We start from the raw sequence: 22,666 nt of genomic DNA, 5'->3' as shown, positions 1-22,666 counted from the left end.
ACTTCAACTTCAGCGCTGTATTTTTACGCACTGACAAGAATTCGTGAGGGAGTTCGCGCCTCATGGGAAGAACTTCAAAACCATCTAACCCATCTGGCTCGAAACGCTTGCCGCGACAGCTGCGGTCCGTCGATCAGTGAAACTTGTTGGAAGCCTCGGTGCGGCGCCAATGGGTCTCCTTTTCTAATACGTCAGAAGGAGTGGTACATGCGCTGACCTTGGACGTGTTTTGAACACACGGTCATAAAGTTCGCAACGTCGCCACTGGATTGCGCCATAGCCCTATACCAGCGGCGTCTTCCCCCTTCGCCAATTCCGGGCCCAACGGTTGGGGACTGCGGGTGTGTCACTAAGGTACGTGTCAACTCCCCCCCCCCCCTCCCCCCCCCCTTCCCCATCTCCCTTCCCGTTCACGGCGCTTCGCGGCGACAGTCTGCGAATTTCTAATTACGAAATAATTCCCCACCTTTGGGCAGCCCTACACGTTGCCTGGCGGCCCAAGTAGGCCCTAGGCTCTCTGTCCCCCACTGGAACTCCGTTGCTAGGTGTTAGGTCACGCGGCCGGCGTGCGGGTGCGCTTTTTGGGCGCCCTGGAAGCTCCTGCCATTGGCTCTTGAGACCTGTGGACGCACTCGAGCAGCGGATACGCTCTTCGGCCTTCCACGGCTGTTCTTGACGCGCAGCCGTCTTACCATGTCACCCGGCCGTAAGCGCACGGTGTTGTATCCCCTGTATGCACAACATTTACGCGCACCAGCGCAGTGGCTCTGCCATTTTCCGCGCACCGCACGCACGTCCTTCGTGCACAGGCTACGTGTCCTCATGTGCTTGCACCAGGGAGAAGAGTGGTTTCGGGAATGTAAACCCCAAGGAAAAGGGCTGAAAGGCTGCACTCACCATGTCTTCTTATATTACTAAACCGCTGCGCGATATTCTCAAGCATTTCTTTAAAAATCAGCGTTGCGGCAGCAGCGATTTCGGCCCATTTTTTATATAACTCATTTGATGACGAATACATACTAAAAAGGTTAAAGTTTACAAAACACATTCGCTATTGACTTAAACTGACTTTAAGTGACGAGGTTGAACAAGGGTGGTGATAAAACCGATCCTTGAGGTACCCCAATTCTGTTGGGCTTTATAGAGCTGAGATATTGGCTTACTTTAATTGCGTACTTTCTATTTCTAAGAAGCGCTTTCAGAAAGTTCCGTAGCTCACCCCGTAGTTCTTTGGCCTTGAGGCTGTCGAAGATCGCTCGATGAGAGAGCGAATCGTATGCATCTTTGGTGTCAGACCTTGCGAGTATTCTTAGTTGATAATGTTCTGCCGGGTATTTTGGGAACTCCGAGTGAATTAATAAAATGCAGTCGTGCGTCCCATGGTGTTCTCTATAAGATATGTGTGCTGCATGGAAGATTTATTTTTCTTCAGCTAGCCAGTCAATTCAGCCAAGTACCATTCACAATATTAGTTTAAAGATTATAAATATTAGCGATACGGGTCTCGGGTTTCACGGTGACTTTGGTTCTTTTTCTGGTTTGGGAATTGATATTACCCATGATAACTTCCAGCTATTTGGTATTCTTCCTTTGTTTCATATCTTGTTGGTTCACCCGAGTAATTTCTTTCCAGCTTGATTATGCAAGTTCTGAATCATGCTTCCGTTAATTTGAAGTGGTCCGGGCGTGCTTTTTTTATCTTCCTTTCTTGCCGGCTACGATTCCCATGGTGTGAACTTTTAATGCGAAAGCATTAATAGTCTCATGGAGCGAGCTGACATCATCAGCTCGCTCCATGGGAAACTAGGTGCCGAATCCGCGTTGAAACGCGGATTCGGCACCTAGTTTCCCGATCCCAAAGGAGCGAAGTAAAGCTGATGGATTTCGCCTTCGGTTCCATTGGCTGGCATGCGTCGACGGGGCTCCCATTGGCCGCTGGGCTCGTCAGTTTCCACTACCGCTCACCTCATGGCGCTGCGTGTCCATCAGTACGCCGTTAACACGAAGCGTCCAAGGTCAGCGTGCCCAGGGGAGCACGCGCGCTGACCGGCGACGAAAAGTACGCAGCAAACGAAAAAGGGAGTGGACGAGCGGCTTGCATGCTTTCGTATTCACCACTCATAAGAGGTGCTTAGGTGTAACTCGAGCTTTTCTTTTTTATCACTCGGATCATTTTCGTCGACTTCTTTGATCTGGTTTGTTTTTTGGTATGGTATCGTTGCTGGGGGGGGGGGGGGGGGGGGGGGGGGAGCGACCCTGTTTTCTTGACATTTTTGGGCCATGCTCGGTATTGTTTGTTTGGTGTGTGTTTCTCCGAACATGGCATTACAAGCTACCGATAGCTTGCTTCGTAACGTGCGTTTGTTAAACGATTGGTATAGTGAAAACCTAGTTGCCTTGACATACTTTCCTGGCATGTACCTTGACTAAAGTGGCGAAGCGGGCGAGTTGGTTCATGAGTTATAAAATTAAAAGCACTAACAAGTACAAGGACAGAAAAAGGACGGCGAACAGGAAGGGGCGCTTACTCTCAACTGAATGTTTATTTAAAAACAGCCAAATGCAAACAATCACCGATTAAAAAAAATACACTGAAGAACTCAATTACGTCACTTATCACCACATGTTAACAAAATCACTATTTTTGATTCTGAAAAAGTGACGGCTGGCTGACGCAGCCTTCAGTGCCCTCCTTCTTTATAGGATGGGCTTCTAGCGCTTCCCTCGCAGCTTTTTCAGCACTCGTCTTGTTCGCCTTCCTTTTTTTTTTTGTCCTTCTTTGTTAGCGCTTTTAATTTTATATGTACTTTGGCCTCGTCAGTTGCTTCGTTGACCAATCTGAGTGTAACAGAATAAGATCGTGGCCTAGTTGGCTGAACATCATAAAAATATTAGCGCGAAAAATAAAGAACAAGGGAGGAACTATAGTTGGTTGAGCGACAAAGGACAGGGGAAGCCGAGTTGGTTGAACAACATAAAAAAATATTAGCCCTTGTCCTGTCCTGTCTTCTCTTCTCCTATGTATTTCGCGCTATTTTTTATAATCTGAGTCTGTCGGAATTTTGTTTTGTCTGTACTCTTGCAGCCTTTGTGTTCTCATGTGCCAGAGACAAGAGTGGTATCCGGGGTCGGTGCGTGCATGTTGACTTGTCGTTTCTCCGCCAACTCGTCCTTGGCCGTTGACATGATGTGTGTAAAATCTTGTATTGATTCCTGTTTATTCTTTTGTCATTTTTCGTCAAAATGTATCCAATATGAGAGTCCTCGGTATTTTTTTTTTATCTGCTCTTTGCAATGTTTTGAATCTTAATTTCTGCAAACTAAAAAAACCCGCGCGTCAACTTTCCCGCACAACACCCTGAGATCCAATCACCGCAGCTTAGGGAGGCAGCTCAGCGAATGACGATGCCGGAGCATATGTTTAGACCAAAAAACGCAGTCTGAGTTGTGACATTAAGCAATGCAAAACGTCACGCTTGCATTGCTTAATGTCACAACTCAGACTGCGTTTTTTGGTCTAAACATGTTTCGGCATCGCCACTCGCTGAGCTGCCTCCGTAAGCTGCGGTGATTGGATCTCAGGGAGTTGTGCGGGAAAGCTGACGCACGGGCTTCTTTTTAGAGTGTAGGGGTGATGGCCACACCCCCATGTGTGATTAAACAGTTTCCAGTTTGTTGTGAATATCTGAGCAGTGAAGGTAAGGACTGGTGTTGTGCCTTCATGTTTCAATTAAAAGGTTAAAAGGGGCGAAAAAACAGGACGAACAAAAAATAGTTCCTGTCGCTTATTACCCGCATCCTTCAAGAAGGATGTGGGTAATGTGTACCCTAATTATAACTTTTTGCCCATGGATCCTCTTGTGATTGACTATGACGGAATTTTAAATTTGATTGATAACTTAAAAACATCTTCATCTTTTGGAGTAGACAATGTCACCTCCACACTCATTAAGAATACTAAAAATTATATCGCAATTTACCTTTTCAAGATTTTTGAGCAATCTCTTGCATCTAGGGTGACCACCTGTCCCGCGATTCGCGGGACTGTCTCGCATTGAGGGCTCGTGTCCCGCGTCCCGCAAGAAATTCCCAATTCTTCAAAATGTTCCGCATTTCATTCTGTAGTAAAATTCATTCTGCAACTTATGGCGCTGCCGAACAACGGGGCACGGGGAAGCGCAGAGGTCGCTGGTAACCGTGTGAATCGGAACTGTATGCCATTTTCCATCCAACCATAGCGGGAAGCGACCGTCGTCCTTGCAGGAGAACCGACGCGCATGCTCCGTTGTGCCTCTCTTCTTGGTGGCAAAATATTCTAAGAAAAATTGCTCGCCAAAGTTTCAACATAAAATATTGTAATTATTTTGATATCGTTCTGTCAATGCGACAAGGTTGCTGTGGATCTTTTTTTTAGTCAACATAGCCACACAAGGAAGAAACCCTGCAAATCGCAACGGTCGAAAAAGAACTTAATGTTAACAATTTGTGTACGACAATGCTGATAAATGTAGGCGTTGACAGGAAAGAATACCCGAAAGAGATTTACTGTTTCTTATTTCAATTTGAAAAATTGAGCTCTGCTACTGTCGATTTGTATGTTTTCAACTGTGACACATTTTATAACACATTTGGCATAAAAAATACTTCACTCGTAGTAAAACTTGATTAAGCTTAATTGCTGCAATACGATTAGCTGCAGAAAAGTGGTTGCTCTATATCACGTGACTGGCCGCTAATTGTCACTTGGTACTTGCGCTCTTTCAGAAGCATCCTATGGTCTCTAAAAATTACGTATTCATCTTCGTGTGAAGTGCAACAAAAAACGAAGATTAATAAGTAACTTTCAAAACAGAGGATAATAAATGCGCTAACGGAACTTTGGTTTGCGGTGTGTGTGTTAATAAATCCCCCCCCCCCCCCCCCAACTTCCAGTGTCCCGCATTTCGCTAGCAGAAAGGTGGTCACCCTACTTGCATCTGGTGTATTGCCTGAAGAGTGGAAAATAGGGAAGGTGATTCCACTCCATAAACAGGGCGATAAACAGAGTCCTCTTAACTATCGCCCCATTTCCTTAATCAGCACACCTTGTAAAATTTTAGAGCACATAATTTTCACTCATTTGGTTAACTAACTTGAACTCTAATTCCTTCTTTTCTCCATCCCAACATGGTTTTTGTACATCCCTTTCATGTGAGACCCAACTACTGACCTTCACTAATGATGCACTTTCCATACTTGACCGTGGATCCCAGATTGACTGTGTTTTTTTAGATTTCTGCAAAGCTTTCGACAAAGTTCCTCATAAACGTTTACTCTTTAAACTTAGTCAACTCAATCTCGATCCTAACGTACTGTCTTGGATTACATGTTTTTTAGCTAATCGTTCTCAGTTCGTTCATGCTAAAAATGTAATTCTTCTATCAAACCTGTTACTTCTGGTGTACCGCAAGGGTTTGTTTTGGGGCCCCTGTTGTTTTTAATTTACGTGAATGACTGACCACTGTGTGTATCATCATCGATTAGCCTCTTTGCTGATGATTGTGTAATTTATCGAGAAGTCACTAATACCACTGACATCGAAGTTCTTCAAAATGACTTACAAGCTGTGGCTGATTTGTGTGATTTGTGGCTTATGTCCCTTAATACTAACAAATGTAAAGCGATGAATATCTCCCGACGAATTACTATATCTTCTACTATCTCAATCGTTGAAATTCCTCTTGAAACTGTACCATGCTATAAGTACCTTGGAGTGCACGTCACTTTTAACATGTCATGGAAAATTCATACTGACCACATTATCGCCAACGCTAACTCCATGCTTGGTTACCTAAAGAAAAACTTTAGGTTAGCCCCAGTGTCCCTAAAACTACTAATGTATAAAACCCTTGTCCGTTCCAAACTAGACTACGCTGCAGCAATCTGGGATCCTGGTCTCTCAACTCTCGTGAATGATCTTGAAGCCCTACAGAATCGCGGTGCCCGTTTCATATTTACTAACTATCATCGCACATCTAGTGTCTCAACTATGAAAACTAATTTATCACTTCCTGCTCTTTCATTACGCCGAAAAATATCTCGTTTGTGTCTTTTTTTATAAAATTTATCATTCCAATACTTCGCTAAAAAACAAACTAATGTTAAATCCTGTTTTCATCTCGCCGCGCGTAGATCATCAATTTAAAGTCGGAATTCCTCATTGCATTACCTTAGCTTATTATAACTCTTTTATTGCAAGGACATCTTCAGAGTGGAATCGCCTTCCCGCGCAATTAGTAAACATACCGTCCTTTGACTTGTTCAAAAGTTCGTTCACTACTTACCTATGTTAATATTTTTCTTTGTTTGTTTGCCTTGTTCTATACATTTCTTAATTTGTTTACACATTTTTTTTTTACATTTTTAGTGCTTGGCTTTTAGTGTTTGTATATTGTTTGTGTTCCAAATTTGTCTTGTACTACTACCCTCTTTAATGCCCCAGGGCTTTGAGGGTACTTAAATAAATAAATAAATAAATAAACATAATTTCTTTGGTTAAGAGATAAAGAGATGGCACGCTTACGCATCTGTCAGCCGCTTTGTGTATGCAGAAAGCTTCGATTAGTTCTCTTTCCATATTTTCGTTCCCTTTCTTGATAAACTTTGTGCCCTCAAACAAAGGTTTGCACCCACATCGTTTGCAGTGCTCCGCAAGATGCCCACCCGAATTATTGCGTACGGCAAGCTTATGTTCGTGCGCTCTTTCTTTAAAGCATCGGCCGGTCTGACCGATGTAAACTTGGCCGCAACTAAAAGGAATCTCATAAACCACCTCAGTCGCGCATTCGGTGTGTCTTGTTACATGTTACTTTGAGCACACAACATACTTCCGTTTTGAGATCACGGAGCATATCTTTGAAAGTTTGCAAGGGGCTGAGAAGACGACGTTAACCCTGTGACTAACAGCCATCTTTTTTAAATTGTGGGACACTTTGTGCAAATATGGTATCACCTGCACTGGCATCTTGTCTGTCTTTTCACGACTTTTGTCAACACCCTCTCGTTTAATTTTCTGTAAGAGCCTTTCACACACATTTGTCACTAAGCTCTCGGCTAACCGGCCCTCGTCAAGCGTGCAACCTGCTCATCAAAGCTGACCGGCAGTCTATGCTGGCAGATTTTAGTAATGGCTGCGTGAAGGCAGGTGGATGAAATCTCCCGTTTTACGAGCTTTGAGCGGGCACTGCTAAAATAAAGGAGGCCTTTCTTAGTTCGTGGATTATAACTCCAGCACAAATGATCCTTAGTAAAAAGAGCTCTAAATTTAGAAACTGAATACTGCCTTCATTAGGCATTTCCCAAGTGAAGTTCAGTCGGCCGGATAGTGACTTAAACAGATTAACAATTTCTGCCACGCCCTTTTCTATACAATTCGCTGTACATTCCCCCAACATAACCAAAAAATCATCCACATAGCGGAAGATCTTGACCACATTCATCCCCTCAAGATTCCTTGATATGCGCCGGTCCATGACAGAAAGATAAATGTCATGCAAAACAGGTGCCACTGAAGAACCAATACAAATACCACTCTTTTGTACGTAGAACTATTCATTAAAACAACGGCCGTGGACTGCAAGTAAAATTCTAACAGCGCTATAAAATTATCGCAGTTGACACCCGTAGAATTCTGGAATTCCACTTCACCTGACTGCGTTATGCTCTCACGAACAGCGATTTAAAGTCCATCATGGGGAACCGAGTAAAACAATTCTATAGCCACAGAAAAGGCTGTGGCCGCATTCTGCAACCCTGTTTTCAAATCTTGAACTAGTTCCCCGGAGCTTCGAACCAGAAAGGGATCGTCAATGACTAAGGCACTTAGATGACGCTGTAAGTACCTGCTGACCAAGACCTGCCAGGCACTCTTTTCCGAGACAATGACTCGTAAGGGACAGCTAGACGTATAAGTCTTGCCGCTAAAGAAGACCTTTAAAAAAACATTTTCTGCCTTGTTGACCGCCTTTCTTAATCCTTTAAGGTTCACGTCTTTGAGCAACCTAAGCACAGCCGTCCTTTGTTTCTTCGGAAGAAAGTCGACAAGCTTGAAATTCTTTTCAATAGCCGCTAAAGCCTTGTCCTGAAAAAGGTCTTCCCTCATGACAACAAAACCGCCCTCTTTGTCGGCTTCTACCATTGTAAGCCCACTGTCCTTCATGAAGTGAACGATTTTTCTAACAGGAGCTTGTTTCCTCGGTTCTCAACTCACTGTGTGCTTGAGACAGTCCACTCCTTCACTGATGGCTCGCTCTCTGTCCTGTTCACTGACGCGGTTGGCCACCCGGCGCACCATGCCCAGTTGCTCATGCTGCTTTAAAGAAGGTTCATAGCTGTACTTCAGACCCTTTTCCAGAGTCATTCGCACGTCTCCTGGCAAGAAGAGATTGCCCAGTACAGTGACGTTGTTCGCACAAGTGGCCGCACTTTTCTTCTTGGGCGGAAGGTTCATGCGTACGCGCTGCCACAAAAAGTCTGTCGACTTGGCCGCCAACCTCCTGTACCCAGCAAGCCGACGGTCTGCGGAGCAAGGTTCACTCCCTTCGTAAACCAAAACATGCAACCAGTCCTAATACATTCGGACCTGTCGCCAATGCTCCGACATCACAATCTTGCACACCCTTTTGGCATAGCCTCATGATGGCTCCAGCAGTCCGAAAAGGGCGCGCACCTCCGGAGGCAGAAACTTCGTTTTGATGCAATGCGTTAGGAAACGGGTCTGGCATGTAGAAATGGCAATGAGATTAACACAGGTGATGGCTGGATCTTGCTTGATGTGATGATACAGGAAAGAGCCCAGAGTAGAAGAAATGTGATGCAATAAAACTTTAGTTGGGGCTAGTTGGTTCATGTCGATTAAAAGGTTAAAAGACGCGAACAAACAGGACGAAAAAAGAGACACGAACGACACAAACCGGCGCCAACTTTCAACTGAATTATTGAAACACGAATCATCGTTAAACTCGATCACAATCGCCTAAACACACAAAGTTGACGCCTGTCCGTGTCGTACGTGTGTCTTTTTTCGTCCCATTTGTTCGCGCCTTTTAACCTTTTAATCGATATGAACCAACTAGCCCCAACCAAATTTTTATTTCATGTTTCATTTTGGTGGCGTATCTTGTGTTGGCCGATAAGTCGTTGATTAAAATTAGGTTAGCTCTTTGGTATGCTTCCGCTAATATCTGGCCTCTCATAGTGGTTGTTCTGTAGTTCTATTCCGTGTCTGGAGCATTAAAGTCTCAACCGATTAGTATATACTTTTGGGAAACTTTTGCTTAATTATGCGTATTCATTAATAATCGTCGCTGTCGTCTTCATGGGTTCCTGCCCTGGCACACCTCATCACTAGTATGATTCTGTTGTCGCCTGTCTTTGTTGAGAGAGCTACGACTTCTTGGGATGTAATGCACCACTTGCTAGTGTCTGTCTGTGTGAAGGCCAGCTCCATGACAACGTATGTACCGGCTTAAGCTTGTTCTGCTATTTTTCCCGTCACGGGAGCCGAGGAGAGGGGGTGGTCGACTTTGGGTAGCTGGCGCCTGAAAAATATCGTGGTTCCCCTGGCCGCCACGCGCGACCACAGGTTGGGAAACCACGGCAGTCCGATAAAGATTTACGTGTTTGGTACTTGTGCAAAAATAAATCAATCAAAGGTATTGCATGCTGCAGACTCTGAAACATTAATATTGGTGCGCCGCCCTTTTAAGGGACCATCAGTGCAGCTACGCCTCTTACGATTTCCTTTGCGGGTTCCCCCAGGTGTACTAAGTTGTTGCTGCCCGTCGGGGTGCTGCGTCGAAACTCGAGCATGCGGATATTGCCAGAATATTGTGGAGACCTATAATTAGAGTCGATGCAGCTAAAAAAAATGGCATTCGTAGCAAGGTTGAGAGGGAGGGTTGTCTCCTCTAGAGTCCGTCGAGGAGCAAATTAATAAAACAAATAATTAATGCCTACATTAATCAATTAATTTTTTTAGTTTCAAAATATAGCAGGTATAGCAGGTATGGTACAATTATTGCAGGTATGGTACAAATCCCTGTAACGCCGAATTGGAGCGCAGCTCTTGAGGAGGAGTAGGGAAGGGTACTGAGGGGGGTCACTACACCTGCGGGTAGTCACGTGACCTCGGGGGGGGGGGGGTCACGTGATCTCGGGGGGGGGGGGGGGTCACGTGATCTCGAGGGGGGGGGTCACGTGATCTCGGGGGGGGGGGGGGATCCCGTGACCCCCCCCCCCCCCCCCCCCCGGTTACGCCGACGCCGACGCCGCTCAGGCTGGAAACGGGCCCCTAAGAGCTGCGCTCTAAAACAACACACAAAATTTGTGAGGCGCGCGAAAAAATCTCCAAATGCCTATAAATCTCCAAATGCTTATAAATTATAATGCATAAAATGCAGTATTTAATGAGCGATCATGCTGATTCGCTTAAAAGATATTAAACAGGCTTTTTGGGATTAAACAATGGACCATATTTCTTTAATAAAATCTAATTCCTTGTTATGCTGGCTGCATGCGGCTCGTGGGGCGCGGGTTGCCCACCCCTGTGCTAAATAATTAAAGATATTATATCCAGCGCTTCTCACGAACGTAATTACCCTGGTGAATGGGGTGTAATTTTTAATATTATCTAAACGAGGGTCAACTGAAAAAGGAATGACTCATCCAGTTGAAACTGAACAATCCAATTGTATCATTCGAGCACCTCTCGCGTGTTTAGTAGGTCATAGCTTCCTATGTAGGAGTTTGCTAGTGGGCTCTTGGTGTAGCCTCGCACCGCGCGGTATGGAGGGAAAGAGGCGCCCGCACACCCAGATCAGGGCGTCCGCTTCCGATTGCATGTGACTGTGCTATTGTTGAACACAGATGGCACCGGAAGTTGGAGTCGGTATGGCCTCCGCAATATCCACGCTGATCATTTATTTTCCGTGCAAAGTGCTACGCTTGGTTCTGGTGACACTAGTCACGTGTCGCGATGGTAAGCCAGCAGGCCCAAGAAAAATCTATCCTCCCTTGAGGGGCGCTGTTATAGCGCGGCTTCAAGACGGCAGAAACTTTTGTGCTCCATATTAATCTACCTCATCTACGCTGGTGCTTTTCGAGCTTTTACGACCTCGAACATCGCAAGCCTTTCGCGTACATGTGTAAGCTCACGTTCAAGTTTTTACTGGTGTGCTCTCTTTTTCTGTCCGTCTGCCTCTGTCTGTCTGTCTGTCTGTCTGTCTGTCTCTGTCTGTCTGTCTGTCCGTCCGTCTGTCCGTGTGTGTGTGTGTGTGTGTGTGTGTGTGTCTGTGTGTGAATTTTCACTGGGTTCGGATATTTCATCGGTCAAATTAGGCCTAGCTTTATTGAACCTTTACTCGATCTGTGTGATTTCGAATGCATATCGCTCATTTGCTGTTTCTCTGCGAGAATGGCATCTGCTTCTATCATTCATGCAGAAAGATGTGGTGAGATCTGTACCCGCGGTAAAATCGTGTAGTATTGAAGTCGACCTCGTCGCACGACGGTTTGAAGCTTCTTTGTGTTTCAATTCTGACCTGCAAGTAAGGTATCCGGAAAATAAATATTAAAGGAAGATCCATTGATGTATCCGTAGGGAATGCGTTAGCATGGCCCTTGGAAAACGCCAGCGGCATCAGCTGGCTAAGGCTGCTTTCGCTGTTTACCGCTTTTTGCAGCTCGTTTCCTTCCTTCGCCATCCCTCTTTTTCTTTATCGAGGGAGCTGGAAGAAGATCAAGAGGCAGAAGGACGAAACGAAAGAGAAGAGCAAGACGAGGCGTCAATGTGTGTTTTTTGGAAAGAGCTTGGCGTGATGTGCCCGACAAGCTGCGTTGCCCGAGGAAAGGACTGTCTGGGGCTAAGGCGTAGGTCCTCCTCCCGCAACGTATCTTTCCTTGGTACCTCTACCAGCCAGCCCTTGCACGGGACAACCGGCCGACAAAAGTAAGCCCTGGCCCCCCTCTCAGACTCGGACGACCAGAACCAGGCGAGAGGCGAACCTTTTACCGGCCTCGCGTCCTGGGACAGGTGTCACCTATGTTGTGAAGGGAACATGTTTTTTATTCTTTTCTTCTTATCCATTAGCAAATGATTTTTGTTTGTAAATATAATTAAAATAACTAAAAACGGAAAACGCTGGCTGAAGCCTTGTCTGTCATATGTTAGAATGAAAGAACATCGTGACAATTTACTGGCGTCCACGATAGGATGACATCTTCCGCCTGACTTTTCCGCTATTGCAACGGCTTTAAAAATTTGGAATGTAGGTGTGAGAACTTATAGCCGTGGGTAGTCAGCCGGGACTCGAAGGAGCGGAGTTTAGGGCTTAAGTCAATCAGGAGCGAGCGCGCTAATGAGACGAAAGGGCTGCGGAGAGGAAAATGCTGCGCCTAAGGGCAGAAACCGATCAACGTACCCCGGAATTAAATATTCGCCTTGCAGAGGCTGGCGGGAAATACCAAGGTGGAAGTAAAGGTGGTGAAGGAAACAAGGGTGTCTCCTCGTCTCTTTTTTATTCCACCTTGCTTAGACAATACACCATGTCTGCGGTACCAATACAAAATACCAAATGCTCTGACAAACCTTTGCTGCCGCTATGTAAATAGATTAACGCAATATTGTATATAAACTCTATCAACAGGCGAGCAGAATATTACACATTTTACGACGTTCGACAGCCAAGACATGGTAGGCTGTGAACAGCATTTATTATCTGCCACGCGCTTATATAAACAGCCCGATACTTCGGGTGCGGAACAGAACGGAAGAGATAACGATGATAACTAAACTGGACTATGATCACAAAGTATGTCATCGTTTGACGATGCACAGCTTCCGATGATACAGCATTTCTTCCCGTAGGGGGAATACCGCACTACTGGTTTTCTTTCTCTGGTAGATCTGCACCACTCTTGATGTTGCGTGATACCCGCGGCTGGCTGCTCAGGTGTTGGACCCTCAGCCGCATCTTTACGAACAGCGGGTGCCGTTTCTTGGGTTGTCTCTGGTGCTTGGTGTGCTGGCAGCTCCCTTGAACGGATCTGGTCCGTGTGACACCATATTTCTCCCAGCGGCGTGTCCACCGACACCATCCGGGCCCCAGTCGTTGTAGCTACGATTCCCGGTAACACCGCTCGCCTTCCCCAAAGTTTCGTGCCCACACGGGATCTCCGGCCGACAGCTTGCATCCGGATTCCTGCAAAGGCGTGGATGAAATGACAGGGGGTGGTACGCAGGTATCCATACGGGATCTTATCTGGTAGCCCAGAAGTCTCTGTGACGGCGAAGTGCCAACTGGTAGGGGAGTTCGTCGGTATGCAATTAGTATCTTTACTAGACGCTTTAATAAGGTGCCTTCCTTGACCTTTTCAGGCCGTCTTTGATCGTTCTGACTGCTCTTTCTGCTAGGCCATTGGACTGGGGATGGTATGGCGCTGTGCGCAGATGTTCTACGTTATTCTCAGAGAGAAAGCGCGAAACCGATTTTGCCATAAATTGGGTTCCGTTGTCTGTCACGACGATGCTCGGAATTCCGAATTGGCTGAACATTTCTCGCACAGCCGATATTGTAAAATTTGCGGTGGAAATTCTCATGGCAACAGCTTCTATCCATTTGGAGTGAGAGTCCACAGCGACCAGTATCATGGCTTCCCCTATTGGCCCTGCATAGTCTAGGTGCACCCGTGAACATTTCTCGCCATTGTTCGGCCACTTTACAGGAGACTTGACAGAAGGCATTGGCTGTGCCTGTATACACGAACTGCGATGGCGGGAAAGCTGTTGTATCTTCCCCATCGAGGCTCGGCCACCAGAACAGCGTCCGTGCGACCGCCTTCATTCACGAGGATCCTTGATGGGTTTCGTGTAGCATTTGGAGTATCGGTCCTTGAGCAGCCTGGGGTACGACGACTCGATGTCCCCAGTAAAGCAAGTCCTGGCCACGGTCAGCCCCAGTTTCCTGTAAAAGTAGGGTTGCATCCGTGGATCTTTGTCATCTAGTTGCCTTGGGCACCCTTCCAACACATAGGCTTTCTCCTTGAGCAGAAGCTGGTCCGAAGAAGCCAGTGCTTGCAGTTTTGTCGCGGAGAGAACGGTCTTATCGAGTTAGTTCAGCGAAAGCACCAACTCTGGCAACTCTTTCGTCTCTTCCTCGAGAATGTTTACTGGAAGGCGGCTAATGGCGTCGGCATTCTGGTTCTCGGGGCTCGGCTTATACTCAATCTTGTATTGACATGCGCCTAACATCAGCGCCTGACGCTGAATTCTGGCCGCTGGCCTTACAGGTGTTGGTCTATGTCCTCTCAGTACTCCTACCATTGGCTTGTGATCAGTTACGAAAGTAAACGCTCGTCCTTACAAATAGTCTTTGAACTTCGTCACCCCGGAGACCAGGGCTAGTGTTTCCCGTTTTAGTTGCGAATAATTTATTTCTGCATTTGAAAGTGTTCGGGACCTGAATCCTATTGGTCTGCCTACGTTTCCTAAACGGTGAGACAGCACCACCCCAGTACCATAAGGCGATGCATCCCATTTTAGGCGCAGCTCTTCAGACGGGTCAAAATGTGTGAGCACGTATGCTGTTCATAGTGCTTGCTTAGTCCTCTTGAACGCATAATCCTTTGTTTCGTTCCACCACCCAGCTTATATTCTTCAAGCACGTACAACGGTGCCAAGAGGGTAGTCCTATTTGGTAAAAACTTGCAGTATTATGAAAGCAGCTCGATAAAAAAGACGCCGTTCGCTTATGCAGGTTGGGCCCCTTGATTCCATTATGGCCTTCATGTTCTTTTCGGTAGGTTAGAGGCCATCTCTGTCGATACGGTGTCCAAGATAGCACACTTCGTCCTGCCAGAAGTTGCATTTCCTTTTGTGCAGATTGACTCCGTTTCCCTTGAAACGCTGAAGCACTTTTTGAGACGGTTTCCACTGTCATTCTTTCTCTCTGAGATAATGACGTCATCGAGATATGCTTTGGCGCCTTCTATTCTTCGGAGCAGGGTCTCCATTTTACGCTGAAAGATGGCGGGAGCCGGTGCAATACCAACTGGGATCCAGTTTTAGGAAAACAGGCCGCGATCGGTGTTGATTACGGTCAACCTTTTTGATTCTTCGTCTAGGGGCACTTGGTTGTATGCAGGGATGGGCAAAATACATGCAAATATGTATCGAAATACAAATACAAAATAATTCGTCAAAAATGTATTTAATTACAAATCTAATTACAATTCCAAAAAGGCATTTAAGTACAAGATACAAATACAACCAAATGTATTTGGTCTCCTCCAAATTCTTTTCCAAATACATTCCTCAAAATTTGCGTCAGCGACTTTAGGGCACCTGCAACGGGTTTCTGGGTATCTCATTTTAATTTTGCATCGTACACTCGAGAGTTAGTGTGCGAGGCTCTAGTAACATAATAGAAATATAATCACAAAAAAAATTATCAGCTGGACGTAATAGGTGAAAAAAGTACAGAGCTTCAAGCAGCTTTTTTGTCGATTACATTTAAGTATAGGCCAACAAAGAACCGCTACGACCAAGACGCGCAGCACAAGCTAAAGATTTTTTTATTGTTGCAACTCGTACCAGTTACGAAAATCTGGACGACCCGCTTTTTGAATGTTCCAGGCAAAAATATGAATGGAAATCAGACTGGAAAGCATCACAAGTTGTCACAGGCGCTTATTTAGCCAGTCTGCCTGTTAACGTCGATTTCGTCACTATTCTTGCCCTGGACTGGCGCCGTAATCCCAAAGTCACTAAACGCTTGTGCTTGATTGAGGGACACTGCATTCGGTGCAGAACGTGGTTTTCTTCCTGCTCTGGACAGTGACAATAAATTTGAGGGATGTATTTTCGCCCACAAAGTTGTATTTAATTAGAATTGTATTTGAAATACCCCCGTTTTAGTATTTAAATACACACGTCAAATACATTACCCAATTTGTAATTAAATACAAATGCAAAATACACAAAGCATTTGAAACACGCATTTAAAATACTTGTATTTGAAATACTGCCCATCCCTGGTTGTATGCATCTCGTAGGTCTAGAGTGCTGTATCTTTCACCCCCGTTCAGTGACGCGAACAGGTCGTCGATTATGGTAGTGGATACTGTTTGGTGCTGCAGGCTGGATTTACGGTTACTTTAAGATCTCTCCAAAGTTGTATCGACGCGTCTTTTTTTAGCACCGGTACGACTGGCGTCGCCCACTCAGCATGGGGAACAGGCGAGATAACCCCGCTTTCAAGTACCCTGTCCAATTCGATAGATACCTTGCCACGCATCGCGTATGGAAGGGACCTGGCCTTGGAAAACTTGGTTACGGTACCTTCCTTTACATAAAGATGTGCTGGAGGCCCTTCTAGGAACCCTAGTCCATCGCTGAACAACCCCTCGTGCTCGGAGAGTAGTTTCTCTAGCTCCTGGTTCTGCGTAGTTTTGTTTGTACCAGTTAATTTTAAAACTGGCGTCCCCAGACAGTTGAGCTTTTATATCAAGTCGCGTCCAAAGAGACTTGCCCCCCCCCAGTCCACGATCGTCAGTGTAGAAGTTACTACTTGACCACAGTACCGAATTTCGAGCGTCAGCTTACCTCCCATAGGCAACTTCCCCAGGTAGCATGAATAACTTCAGACCTGAACGCTCCGTCCTTGGCCACTTGTGGCGGTGTTTTTCGAACACGTCTCTTGAGATCACGCAGACTGGGGAACCAGCGTCCACCTCCATGACGATGTCGACACCGCGTCAGCAAAACTTCCTGCAGACAGGTGCAACCAGCTTGTGTTCGGTGGCAGAAGGTGATTTCAAAGTTAGCAACTGCTGAGACATTTCGCTATCATCGCTGCTGGGCTCGTTGCCGTGTATCGCACATGCCTTCGCTTTTTTTTCCCTCGGAACAAAAGTTTCTTGCCGACGGAACGGCTTTTTGCTCTCGGAACGGCACATCCCGGCTGCATGACCTTTACGGCCACACTGGAAACACTTCGAGTTTAAGAAGCCGCAGGCTTCTGTAGCGTGTGTGGAACTTCCGCATCTTTCTCACGAGTTTGTCTGCCGTCGTGAACGTCTCTCCATTTTCCCGGACTTGAATTTCCGTCCATTTTCTGTAAGTTCGTTCAATTCTGGGCTTTCCGCAGACTCGGATTGTTTTATTTCCTTAATATCTAGCGCTCCTGTTTCCGCGGCCCGCACAATGCTTTCGGTATCTTCCAATGTGAGCTTCAGCTCTGCCAGCAGCAGTTTCTGCACGTCCGTATCTCGTATGCCGCACACAATTCTGTTCCAAATCATTCGGTCTAGCATCGTTCTAAAATTGCATTTGTCAGCCAGTGGTCGCAGCTGTACTATAAATTCTTGCGCCGACTCCTTTCTGAACTCGACGGTAGAGCCTAAAGCTTTTGGCAATTTCGTTGGGTGGTAGCGCATAAATATCTTCCAAAGTTGTCACGACTTCCTTGTAGGTTAATTCGCTCACCTTCCTTGGTGCACAGCGCCCATTCAGCACTTCGATTGTCCTTGACCTCAGGCCGGATACAAGAAGAGCTATTTTTTTGGCATCGTCGGTTATGGCGTTCCCCTCGGAGTAAGCTGCAATCCAGATGGTGTAGGAGGCCCACTTGTCCTTTCATCGTCAAACTGGAGCACCTGGCACGCCATGAGCGCGACAGCTTTCACCTGCGTTGACTGGTTCTCGTCGCCGCTATTACGAGGTACGACAACCAAGACATGGTAGGTTGTGAACAGCCATTTATTATCTGCCACGCGCTTATATAAGCAGCCCGATACTTCGGGTGCGGAACAGAACGGAAGAGATAACGATGGCGTAGAGATAACACTGGCGTACGATTAAAAAGTACATTTCACCGTTCGACGATGCACAGCTTCCAATGATACATACAATGAGGAAAAATTGAAACATACAATGAGGAAAAAGCTACGTTATCACAGACATTACAAGCTGACTAATAATCTGTTCTGCTACGAAAAGTTCAAATCGGAGCGAGCTTTAGCGAAGCGTCTTTATCGTCGTGACCTCCGAAGCCACACTCAAAGTGTTGAATAAAGCCTAAAGCAAAATCCGCAAAGTCTTTGGAAGTATACCAGGAACTTCTCGAATAAAAAGAAAACGGCACAGAAGATAACACTATCTAACGGTTCGGAACATATCAGCAGTCCGAGCGACGTCTGTCAAGCGTTTGCAGATTTCTTTTCTAGTGTTTTTGATTCCACGGGAAATACGTCTCGAACTTGCACACTGCCAGACCAGGAAAACGCATACTTATCAATTCCCGAGCTCAGCATTGACGACGTTTTTGCGGCGATTCGGGCGTTACCACCTAAGAAATCGGCTGGAGCCGACGGAATTCCTTTGTTTATAGTGAAAGGGTGCGGTGACGTGTTAGCTCCGATTTTAACTTTTGTATTTAATCGGTCGTTGAAAGATAGGCTTTTTCCAACTGCATGGAAGTACTCTCTAGTTGTGCCAATATTCAAAGATGGGTCGGCACTAACTGTCACTAATCATCGTCCAATTTCACTGATCTGTTCGTTTGCCAAGGTGTTCGAAAAGGCCATGCATTGTCATATCATGCATTTTTTTTCCAGACGTATAAACGTGCAACAACATGGTTTTATGCCAAATCGTTCTGTGGAAACAAACTTAATAGCGTTCACGGAATTTGTGGGTGCCAAACTAGGGTCGAAGCAGCAGGTCGACGCAATTTACTTTGATTTTAAAAAAGCATTTGACCTAGTGAGCCATTCACTGCTAGTTAAGAAACTTGCGTCCTATGGTATCTCCTTACCACTTTGCGAATGGATTCAGAGCTATCTGCATGACAGATGGAATTCTGTTTCATACGGTGGTGCACAATCAACCGCGTACCTCTCCAAATCGGGAGTCCCGCAGGGTTCTAGCCTATCGCCTCTGCTTTTCAACATCTTCGTGAACGATATTTGCTCATGCATAAATCACTCGGAAATGTTACAATTTGCCGATGACGTTAAGCTTTTTCGAGCTATTGTGGACATTTCTGAGTGCAATAAACTACAGCAAGATATTACAGAATTGGCAGACTGGTGCAAGGACAACAAGTTGGTTCTCAACCCTGCTAAAACAAAAGTCATATCTTTTTCGAGAAAACATTTTTTTAACACCTCTGACTACACTTTGAACAAGTGCTCGATTAAGCGCGTCTCAGTTGTACGTGATCTAGGAGTTTTCTTGGACAGTGAATTTAAATTCTCTGATCATGTGGCATACATGAGCAATACATGTTACCGTACTTTGGGCGCAATTTCCAGAATGACTCGAAACTTTAGAGGATATTCTTGCTTTTTGCATTTGTACCGATCCCTCATCCTGCCTAAACTGGATTTCTCTAGCGTTGTTTGGAATCGTTTAAACCAGACAAACTCGAATGAACTTGAAAATGTACAGAAGAAGTTTGTTCGACTACTTTACGGTCATTATTTTAACAGGCGAATTTATTTCAGCCATGAGCGATTGTTGAAGATTTTAAACCTGCATTGCCTCTCCGAAAGGAGGCAGGCACGAGACTTTTTATTTTTACACAAATGTCTTCACGGTTTCATAGATTGCCCCAAGCTAACCTCATCCGTACTCATTGCTATACCTGGCAGGTCTCTTCGCTCCCATCGTGTTTTCGGTTCCTCTGATCCAAAAAGCTTAAGACCCATTGAGCGTATCCAGTATAATTTTAACATGTCAAATGTCGCAAACACGCCCGAAGTAGACATCTTTTTGCGGGAAAGTTTTAGTTTGCGGTCTCTGCTAGTGCTTTTATAATGTGACGCCCTCTTGTATCAGTCTTTTTGGCAAACAGTGTTGTTTTCAACTTTATGCACTTTTCTCATTTACATTTATTTTTCACGTTTTTGTTTGTTCAAATTATGTATGCGTTTGCGTGCATCTTTTTTATGCAAAACTGCATGTAGGTGTCAACGGTGCACCCTTATGTAGGCCTATGGGCTGTTTAGGGGCACCGGAAAAGTACAATAAATAAATAAATACAGCACAATTAAAAATGCTTCAACAACAAAGCAAAAAAACGAAAATCAAAACATCTAAGAATAAACACATCAATAGCGTCAAGCACTGCAAAGAGCAATAATACACAATTTTCTACTTTAGTTGTCCGCGGCTACCATCGAAGTTTTTTTTTATTAAATATTATCTTGTATTTGTTTAGCGATATACCTGATATGCTTGATATATTTGAGATGTAAGTGTTTGTGGGCCCGTGTTAGTCTTGATTTTTGAAACTATATGCTTTTTTATTACTAGTGTATTAGTGTGTTAGTCGGCACAAGCTTATGCCTCCCTTTTATGAAAAAAAAGGATGATTTCGACTTATATCTGAGAAAAGTCGAGCGGGTAGCTCAGGGACAAAGTGGCCTCGAGAAAAAAAAATCGGCGGCCCTAAGAATGTGTCTGGTGGGACAAGCTTTAGAAAAAAATAAGTAGGATGACCCCTAAAGACACGCTAGACTACGACAAGAAAAAAACAGTTATAGTCCGGCAGTTTCGCTACAGGGTGGATGGTTACCGGGAAAACTTTAAACTGAGTCAGCCGTTCGATGGAAAGACAGGGCAGAAGAATGAACAGATATTCAGGGACGTCTTACAGGAACTTCAAATAAAAGATTCAACCTTGGCGGTATGCTGCAAACAGATAGGATCTTGGCACAATTCCAAGGAAAGAAATAGCTTCGGTTTTTTACGAAAAGAAAGGCCTCCTAATGTGCAATTTCGTATCATCGACAGGCAGAAAACTCACCACATCACGGTGCCCAAAAGGCTGCGCAGCAAGGTGCTGGAGGTGACCCACGATACCACTCTGGCTAGAGACGTAGCCGTAAAGCGGAAAACTGACTGGGTACTGTCGACCTTGTTTGGCAATTGTCTGAACGGATAGTAAGAGGTATTTGAGCTCGTGCGACGTGTGCCAAAACAATCCCAAAGGAGAGGTTAGAAAGAGCGCCCATAGAAGGCATTCCTATAATTGACACACCCATTGAGCGTGTAGCCATTGACATTGTTGGGCCTCTTTGCCCAACGACTGAAAGGGGAAACCGATACGTCTTAACAATGGCGGATTTTGCTAATCAGCATCTCGGTATGGCTCCCTTGAGAAGCATCGACTCCCTGACTGTAACAGAAGGATTATTCGAAATAGTTTCAGGAATGGGCCTGTCCCGGGAGATTCTTTTTCACAGAGGTCCTAGCTTCACGTCAGTCCTAATGCGAGAGGTGAAGCGATTGTTGCCGTTTAGACAACTGCTAACAACGCCCTTCCATCCTATGTGCAATGAGTTAGCAGAACACGTTAACGGGACCCTGAAAAAATATTTAAAATAATTTGCAGAGAAAAGTCTCATGCTTGGGACAAATTTTTATGCCCACTTCTTTTCGCGTACCGTAAGGTTCTTCAAGCAAGTCTGGGGTCCTCCATATTTGAACTAATCTACGGCTGCCACGTCAAAGGTCCTCTCTCTTTGCTAAAAAAAAAATTGGGTCGGAGACCACATAATCTGAGATATCCAAACAACTACAGATATGTGCTTGATTTGAGAAATAAGCTAGAACAAACCACCGAGTTAGCACATAAGGAACATTAAGAGTCTCAGCGAAAGCAAACGAAAGGCTTCAGTGCAAAAACAGAAGGACGACAGCAAAAAGTGGGAGAACGAGCGCTGAATATTTTGCCTACCAGGAGTAGCACGCTGTTGATTGAGTGAAAACGTCTCTTCCGGTCAGATGGCAATATCCGCCTATGCATCGATTTTTGGCAGAAGTAACAGCCAGCTGGCTCAAGATGCGAAACCCATCCCTCGCATTGATCAGATTTTTGTCGATGTGGGCAGGAAATATTTTCTTTTTTCATACTAGACTTAGCCAAAGGTAATTGGCAAATCCCTCTATCGGCGAATTCCAAGGCCAGGACGGCATTTTCAACTGAGTCGGGGCTTTACCAGTATAGGTTTATGCCTTTCGGAATAATGGCCAATGAGGACGCTGCTGGCAGTCATCCAAAACGTCAGCACGACATCGACGATATGATCATAGCAACCGACGCTTGGGAGGAGCACCTAGGTCCGTTGAAACGAATACTTGAGAGAATGCGGCACACTGGAATCAAGGTGAAACCCAGCAAATCCGAAATTGGAAGGAAGGCAAAAACGTTTCTGGGCAATTAACTGGCGAATAAAGAAGTAAAGCCTCGCTGGGAAACTTCGGATAAGATCAAATGCGCCGAGCGACTCCGGACCAAGAAAAAAGTTTGAGCTTTTCTGGGATTGACTTGATGCTACCGCCATTTCGACCCCAAGTATGCCGACGTGGCTGGACCGTTGGTAGGACTGACGCAAAGACGGGAGAAAACCAGGTGGTAGGGTCTTCTGAGTGAGGAGAGGCTTTCTCCAAGGTGAAGGACGCACTGACGGCAGCGAGAATTCTCAGCGTACTAGACTTGTAAAAAAAATTGTTCTGATGATCGACGTGTCGAAGAATTGCGTGGGTGTGCTGCTTCTACAGGAGCAAGAAGGCCACTTGCATTCAGTTGCTTACACTAGCAAATGTCTGCTGCCCAGAGGACCC

The 22,666-nt window shown here is 45.5% G+C and overlaps 1 protein-coding gene across 2 annotated transcripts; it reads right to left on the bottom strand.

Annotated features, from left to right (window-relative positions):
* Positions 1–12,553: 12,553 nt before the first annotated feature.
* On the bottom strand, positions 12,554–17,769 carry LOC120838847. Of its 2 annotated transcripts, none has more exons than XR_006078042.1 (2): positions 16,640–16,863; positions 12,554–13,238 (listed from the first exon to the last, which is right to left on the bottom strand). XR_006078042.1 is itself a non-coding variant. In XM_040208943.2 (2 exons), the coding sequence occupies exons 1-2, from the start codon at positions 17,673–17,675 to the stop codon at positions 12,826–12,828; spliced, it is 567 nt and encodes a 188-aa protein (XP_040064877.2). In that variant the 5' UTR covers positions 17,676–17,769; the 3' UTR covers positions 12,554–12,825. The 2 variants fall into 2 exon arrangements, 1 of the variants encoding a protein (XP_040064877.2); XM_040208943.2 differs by lacking the exon at positions 16,640–16,863 and adding an exon at positions 17,522–17,769.
* Positions 17,770–22,666: the final 4,897 nt, after the last annotated feature.

This window comes from Ixodes scapularis, unplaced genomic scaffold (genome assembly GCF_016920785.2).
Source record: "Ixodes scapularis isolate PalLabHiFi unplaced genomic scaffold, ASM1692078v2 PGA_scaffold2__306_contigs__length_199485367, whole genome shotgun sequence".
NCBI classification, from domain to species: Eukaryota; Metazoa; Arthropoda; class Arachnida; order Ixodida; family Ixodidae; genus Ixodes; species Ixodes scapularis.
The sequence above is the reverse complement of the archived record's forward strand: the minus strand, read 5'-3'. Positions and strand labels throughout refer to the sequence as shown.